The following is a 7664-nucleotide window of genomic DNA, read 5'->3' as shown; positions in this document are numbered from 1 at the left end:
CACGTCACCTCCTTCCAAGCCTACCAAACGCAAGTCCATGATTTCGTCGGATTCAATTCAAAACCCCGTTCGTTGGCGCCATGAATTCAAGCACAGCGAGAGAGGAAGGATCAGAGCAGGACTTTGAGAAGTATACGTGTGGGCTCTACAAGCGCCTTCAACACGCCAGCGGCTCTCACCCCAAACTTAGACCTTAAGGTTGTGGGAAGGAGGAGAGGCATCCATCTAGAAAGGGAGGGAGAGTCTATAAAAGCGGAGCCATGGAGATGGGAGGTACAGGTTGGTGAGGAGCCCTCCCCAAATACACGCTCTTCTCTATATTTGGGCGCCATCCCAACGCTGCCACCTTCCTTGAACGTTCTTTCTTTAATTTGCCTTCCGCTTTTGGTTTTACAACAAGAGACAATTCCACCGCCTGCCTGCCTATAAAACCCCCTCTGCCGTTGCCCTTGCTTCTCGTAGCGAGAGGAGCGTGAGAGACCCAACTTTTCTTCCTTCATCAGATTCGGTGAATAGAGGAAGCTGCAGCCCAGCCATGGCTTCTTCTTCATTGTCTCTCAGATTCTCATTTCTTGTGGCCTTGTCCCTAGCGCTCCACTGCGCCTTTGGTACGTAATCTCTCCCCTCTGCCCGACCTGGAACAACGTAATAGGTGTTGAGCTTTTCCCATGCAAACGGCCTTCTTCCAAAGTCTCGTGTTATTTTTCTCCAAAACCCATAGGCTGACGTAGAGGAATTTCTTCTTCTTTCCCAATCCATGTATAGTTTGACGGATGACGAACTAATCTTATGGTACAAGGATCTGCCAAATTTAAAGTTGATTGTAGACTTCAATGTTTATATACGTAACGCTCGATATTATGAGTAGGTATCGCATGTTTGATATTCAAATCATTCCTTAATAATTTCATAAAAGACCGTGCGTCCAGCGTCACGGCGGACGCACGTAATAGATAAATGAAGATATCTTTGTGCGCAATTTTTGACCAAAGTCAATTCTTGTACATCAACTGATACGACTCGAGAGCTTCTCGGTTCCCTCTCTATATTTATGCCGAATTCAAGCTCTTTCTCGTGTCATGTCTTTATATCTTCCGCCTTATTTGTTTTGTGTTTTCCTGCATGGGGCAGTTGGGTTCGTGGAATTTGTAGTTGGAATCCAAATTCAATTTCGTTTCAAAATTAGACTGTTGTAGCAGCTGGGTCTCCGATTCCACACGACCGAACAGAAGGAAGGCCGGAGGCCTGATCCATGGCCGAACCTCCGTTCTCTTGATTGTGGTCGATCTCACAAGCTCAATTACGTTAACATGGATGGTTTTGGTTCCGCAGGTGCAATTGTGTGTGAGGATCTGCCTCAGGATGTCTGCGCCTTCGCGATCTCGTCCGCCGGAAAGCGCTGCGTGCTCGAGAAGTTTGTGCTCGGAGATGGTTCGACCGAGTTCCAATGCCGGACCTCCGAGGTGGTGGTGGAGAAGATGACCGAGTGGATCGAAACCGATGAGTGCGTGAGGCTCTGCGGCGTCGACCGGAACTCGGTTGGGATCTCCTCCGACTCGCTCATGGAGCCTCAGTTCACAGCCAAGCTCTGCTCTGCGGAGTGCTACGGCAACTGCCCCAACATCGTCGACCTCTACTTCAATCTGGCCGCCGGTGAAGGTGAGATAAACCAATCCAAACATTAACCAGCACCTAGCCTTCATTAATCTAAATAATGGAGGCATTTCACATCCGATTCCTCACTTGTTATAAATCATTTGCTGATCAGCTTTTTGTTCAACTCTCCGACAGGTGTGTTCTTGCCCGAGCTTTGCGAGATCCAGAGGACCAACCCCCGCAGGGGCATGGCTGAGCTTCTGAGCTCCGGGGTGGTGGCACCAGCACCCGAGAGCGATGCATCCCCCCTTGCTGCTGCTCCTGCATCTATATAGTATAAATTAAGATAGCTTAAATTTTAATTTTGTGTTACTAAATAAGTCTAAGACACACATATGTATAGGACTTTGGACAAGAGAGATTAAGTGATGATCAGTACTATTTTGTTGAGTTTGTGAAAGCAGTTATGTATAAGATTTTGTTGGGAAATGATAATAAATACATATTTCTGCATTCCTTTTTCTCTGCGTCATCGTCATAATAAATGCCATGATCTGTTGTATTGATTTTGAAGACGAAGTCATCTTGCTAAAGCACTCAAAGTATGCGAACGAATTCCTTGAAAGGCAGGTTTGGAATCACCAAACAGGGTCAACTTTTTCGCTTTTTGGGACGACTAGGACTAAGCAGAGACGGCAGACTCGTGTCAGTTCACACCGACCGATTGACCCTAAATCTATTAACCTGCTGCAAGCCTCCTAGTTAGACTGGTGGCCGGAGATAGCTCTTAGTCTCAAACCAATGTACCACCCTAATATGCTGCAATAACCACCTTGAGGTGCCATGTCTCTATCAATCTATAATTTCCTTTGAATGCCCGCTAAGATTAACAAAGTAATGACGGATTAACTGTGGCCTGCCAAAAAGGAATAGACTAGTTTCCTACTTCCGAGAACCCAAAAGATTCCCTTGCAATTTGTCACTCTTGGAACCAAAAAAAAAAAAAAAAGTTAACCAGTTTGCTTGAAAAAACTGTATTGAATCTCGACTTTTTTGTTTCATTCATTGTTGATCAGCTTTATTTATACGTCTTTGTGACAATACAAGTCCGGCCTTCACTTTTTCACTTTTTTTTTTTAAAAAGGCCTCCTAACGATGTAGCTAGCTGCCGATCCACAAAATAAAAAAATTTTAGACCCTTCAAAATGCGTAACAACTAACAAAGTGATAGAGGGGACACCAAACATATGAATAAGTAAATAGTTGAAGACAACGGAGATAGGTAAAGGAATAAAGTGCGTAGGGCAGTCACACATTGTGACTGCCCACATGTAACTCCACTACAAGAGTTGGATCCAGCCTTCACTGAAGAATTCCTGTAATCAACTTCTGGATCGGCCTTTGGATTTGGACCACTTTTTAAGACTGATCATTCTAACATCCGAGATTTATATTCTTGATTCCCGCTCGGACATTGCTGTCGGATTCAGATTCAGCTATGAAACTGAATCCGATTCGAAATTAAAGCCAAATTTCTTTGGTGCATTTGGCTAAATGGATCGATGATGTGAATCAGGTGGTTAATCATGCATAAACGTCAACCCATATTGGTTTGATAGGGCCACGGAGGGGTTTTATATGTAAAGTTCTACATCGCCAGGGATCATAATGAACATGCAAACACTTCGTGGGCCCATAGATGATAGATCTCATTACATCCATCGCAATTGATGGCCACAAAAAAAGCTCGTGAAGTTACTTCCTCATTATCTTTTTTTTTTTTTTTTTTGGAGTTTCGAAAAAGTTATTTAAGGCCGTTTTTTTGGTTTTCCGTCTAAAGTTTTCTTGGCCATAAATTAAAGGCAAATTAGAAATCTTCTCTTGCTTCATTGCGGTTATCAATTCTGTTCTCACCTTTTGCTTAGTTAATTAAGTACTTTCAAAGGCAAGCCTCGTGAACCAAAGCTTGTTTAGCGATTCAAAATACCCAAATATATATCCTAAAAGCGAAGGAAAAAAAAAGCAAGAATAAATTGAGAGATTGGCTTCAAGTATCTGTCAAACACGCACACACACACGCACATATATATATATATATATCATTTTGCTGAATACACGGTGACATCAATTTCAATTCTATTTGCTGTTGCATAATAAAGTCTGGATCTACACATGATGACTTTGGATCTAGTCCGGCGTGTGATATCTGATCATGGAAAAAAGAAAAAGATAAAGAAAAAAAAAAAGCCTGCAACCCGGATCCGATCCGCTCACATCCCTTGTTGCCGCGCGAACTTGGTGTCACTCAATTAGATCGATCATCTTCTGGTCAGGAGCCATCTTCTCGTTATCGTCAAAAAATTATATAGATTAACTAATAAATGGAATTTATTACGATTTCCGGGAAAAGAAATTCCAAAATCTACTCTTAATGTGTGAAAATTAGACAAATCTTGGCGACTGGTTGTCGCCATTTCCGGCGGCAGAAACCAAAAGGCTTTCCTGAAGTCAACTTGACCTTTTCCAAATTCCAAGTACGATCTTGATCCCGCGAACTTAGCAATATAAGGAGACTGAAACTTCACATGCAATGCTGCTCGCTGCTGTTATGATGACGGGGTAAGGTTTGCTGACTTCTGCGAGTCAGAATGGATTATTTTAGAGAACATCGACGGTATTCTTTGCAAAATATTGAACATTCTTACAAGCAGTGCATCCCTGTTATGTTTCACTATTTGAAGATCTTGAATACAGCATCCACAGGGGCGGGGATTTTCAAACAATTTATAATTTATACTGAATTTTTAAAAAATAGTTTTCAAGAGGTATAAAAACTATAAAAGATTAATCCCGCTTTAAAATTTGTGAACCAGTCCTCTTGAAATATTGTTTTATTTTCTTTTCTAGCTCTGCACAGCCCCACAGATCTTCAGTCGTAAATCGTTTCAAAGCTGGTGCTGCGTACATTAGTTAAGAAACTATAGGGGAGTAAGTACGTGTTGTTGAAGACTCTGAATCAAGTCGTTGCCATAGCTCCTGTTTATTAAGCTTTACCATATATGATGTTGTCTTCACAAAGCTTTGTGATTAATGAAGCCCTCCCTTCATTAAAATGATAATAGCAATAAGAAAATAAAAAATTTTAAAACATCATTGGCATTGTTTAAAAATGATCCCAAAAAATCATATTACCTGACGGAATTTAACGTCTGCAATAATAAGAAGCACGTGCCATATATAATTACAATTTTCTTTTGGAGCAGAACATGAAGTAAGTAATTCAACAGCATACCTTGATAAGCGACTCGGCCACCATAATACACATCTTGAAGTTTGCTCCCCAAGAACCACTTTTGTCTGGCAAGAAGTTCTTTCCTGTTCCCCTCATCAATTTTTTAACATTTTCTGCTGAAGTTTGACCATATGTAGGTTAACCAAGTCCCTGAGAGACGGACAGCTGCAGATTAAATAACATCCTTCGCGTTGATCGAATTTCATTGAACTCGAGAACTCGCAACTTTCACTACAGTGTAAGCCTTTGAATTTTACTTCTCATAGCCACTGTTTATTCTCTACCAAGTAAGCTATGATGAACTATGGTGATGGTCAACATCAATATAGAAAAGTAGTCATGTAACCATGTCTCTAATATATATATGTATAATATATATATATATATATATATATATATATATATATATGACGAGTAGCACATGTAGTTTCTATCCCGAAATCCAGCCAAAATTTAAGCAGCTTCTACTGTCAGTCGGGCCCAATATCTGTGGCTGGCAGAGAAGCCCTGCCCGCAATGTGATTCCACCCGGTCTGACACTGAAAACCCGCTAAAAAGTGGGGTCCAGTTATCAAAATAAATTCCCTTGGACGCATATGCGGCATTTGCAATTGGAAGTGGAGATCATACAGACTTGGCCTGTCATCTCCTTTAACTAAAAGGCTTGATAAACCCAGATAAAGGCATGACCAGATTGAGGCAGCAGATGCAAACTAGCGTTGCAGGGACTAAGATTTAGCTGCATAGTTAACAGGAGATGGAAGAATTGACTAGTTTCTTATTGATTGGCATCGGATTCATGTGAGGAAGGAAGGTGTTGCAGCCTGCTGCATGGGTTGAAAAGACTGCCAGCTTTTACTTAGACCACTTGCCCAAGATGACTAAGCCAAGTCCGTTGATAAAATATTGGCTTTTAGCGATCTTGGGAAAGGGTGCATGTTATCTATCTCATTCAAGCATGTGCCGTGGTGAAAAAGTTTGTTGTCACATCATACGGGGTACACCCACCTCGTTTTCAGCTACTTTTGATCTATTGAGATTTCTCTCTAACCTGTATAGTAGTTTAATTATTACCAAGTTTTTAACCCAATTACTGGGTATTCTTTGATAGAAATTAACCCTACAGTTTTGATCGGACGCCAAGTTGATCTCTACCAGAGAAGAGTGACAAGCCCCCTTAAATCTGTGACTGTCGGTCACGGGTGCAAATGTATAACCAGTGATTGAGAGGTCGAACATGACAAACCACAGGTTGAGGAATCAATATAGAAGTGGCCTTAACAAGCATGACCTCGAAAAGAATTACCTGCATCCTGGCTAATGGCGAAGGAGTAGGTTGCTGCTGGTGCAGCTATCATCCATGGCTGTAGCAGAGTGAGTTCAGTTCTTTCAATAGAAGTTCTTATCGTCACACCGCTTGACGGAATCGGCCCCGAAATCCAACTGGCTGGAGTTGCAGAAGGTGAAAAAAGAAAAGGCTACCAGAAACTGAAAAATTTAGAGGGTAGCCCTTAAATATTTCACCTGATCAAAGGTAACTTGACAATCATTTCAACCGTCGTCCACGTTTCCAAATCACACACACATACATGCACTCACGGGGATCTACTTCCATGACCAAGGCTGTAGCAAGAGAAACCAGTGTCTAAGATGGAAGCCGCTCCACTATTGTTGTTGTTTTTCTTTTTTCTCAGGAAAACCAACTACAAATTCTATCATCAGAACAGAATCGTTATTCGCAACTCGAGATATGCCATATTGTAGATCACATTGAAAACAAATGGAGAAACCCATGTCTACCCGGCTAAGAAGGAAAACGATCAACCAACTTATATCAACAAATTCAAGTAAAAGCAATATAGCAACCAACACATACAGGCAGAGAAAGAAAGAGGGAGAGAGAAGATGGGTGGTGCTTGTATCTGCAGAGAATGAAGGAAGCATGAGGAGGAGGAATCCAAAGGGGTCGCATGATCCAAAGCTCGGATGTGAGAGCCTGCAGGGATCAATGCGATCCCTTTGGATACTTCCGCCCTCTCGCTGCATTGTTATTAGAGACTTCCACAACCTCTTGCTGCACTGCCTTTGGAGCCTCCATCCTGTGTACATACGGTGGAAGATCAATATAACGCAAGCCCTTAATCTTCCCCGTAGGCGCAGCCCCGCGCCCCCCTTTTTATATCTTGAAAAGGCCAAACTCGGGCGGCGCAACCACCATTGATGCTCTCCGCCTTATCAAATCCTATCCGTCGCTCTTTTTCTTTTTCACCCTTTTTAACTAGTTTGCAGCACACACTGCAACCGGAAAGGCAAAGCCGTCACTGCTTTTCTTCAAAGACCCACATGGACAAGAGAACCTTTAGCTTTAAGAACGGGCCCCCTGGCCTTACCCCATCCTTCTTGTAATAATTTTCTCTCATGGCATTTCCAACTAAACGCTAATTTACTGATAGCATTAATCAAGTCATCAGTTTGACTAACGGGAATCTCGTCAATTAAGCCGCCAGCAGTTAAATCTAAAATTTCCTTTCTGTTCCATTAAAAAAAAGAAGGGGATTGGATGAACTTATTTGAAAGTAGCCATAACTACTTCATTTACCATATTAGGGGGCTGGACTGATTAAGAATTGATCAACATTTGAAGTGAGGCTGCTGGGCAATGAACTAGAGAGAACTGCACCATCAAATTTCAGTTTTCGACTCGGCTTGTTTATATCCTTGTTTACCCAGAAGCAAGTTCGAGTTCAGCTGATGATGACAAGTAATAAAACCAAGT

At 41.9% G+C, this 7664-nt stretch overlaps 1 protein-coding gene and 1 long non-coding RNA gene across 2 annotated transcripts; one reads left to right on the top strand and one right to left on the bottom strand.

Annotated features, from left to right (window-relative positions):
* Window positions 1–261: 261 nt before the first annotated feature.
* LOC116256265 (uncharacterized) lies at window positions 262–2109 on the top strand. Its single transcript, XM_031632576.2, has 3 exons — window positions 262–608; window positions 1333–1659; window positions 1792–2109. Exons 1-3 carry the CDS (start codon window positions 536–538, stop codon window positions 1929–1931), a joined length of 540 nt encoding a protein of 179 aa, XP_031488436.1. The 5' UTR covers window positions 262–535; the 3' UTR covers window positions 1932–2109.
* Window positions 2110–3813: 1704 nt separating this feature from the next.
* On the bottom strand, window positions 3814–7012 carry LOC116256454 (uncharacterized). Its single transcript, XR_004173134.2, has 3 exons — window positions 6195–7012; window positions 4889–5038; window positions 3814–4232 (listed from the first exon to the last, which is right to left on the bottom strand). It is a non-coding gene; the product is annotated as an uncharacterized LOC116256454 (long non-coding RNA).
* Window positions 7013–7664: the final 652 nt, after the last annotated feature.

This window comes from Nymphaea colorata, chromosome 6 (genome assembly GCF_008831285.2).
Source record: "Nymphaea colorata isolate Beijing-Zhang1983 chromosome 6, ASM883128v2, whole genome shotgun sequence".
NCBI lineage: Eukaryota > Viridiplantae > Streptophyta > Magnoliopsida > Nymphaeales > Nymphaeaceae > Nymphaea > Nymphaea colorata.
The sequence above is the reverse complement of the archived record's forward strand: the minus strand, read 5'-3'. Positions and strand labels throughout refer to the sequence as shown.

What these genes read in the sequence shown, in the direction of transcription:
- LOC116256265 (XM_031632576.2), top strand. Translation starts at nt 536, where the DNA reads ATGGCTTCTTCTTCATTGTCTCTCAGATTCTCATTTCTTGTGGCCTTG. An exon ending in AGCGCTCCACTGCGCCTTTG is followed by an intron (nt 609 to 1,332) that starts GTACGTAATCTC and finishes TTGGTTCCGCAG; the next exon opens with GTGCAATTGTGTGTGAGGAT. An exon ending in CAATCTGGCCGCCGGTGAAG is followed by an intron (nt 1,660 to 1,791) that starts GTGAGATAAACC and finishes ACTCTCCGACAG; the next exon opens with GTGTGTTCTTGCCCGAGCTT.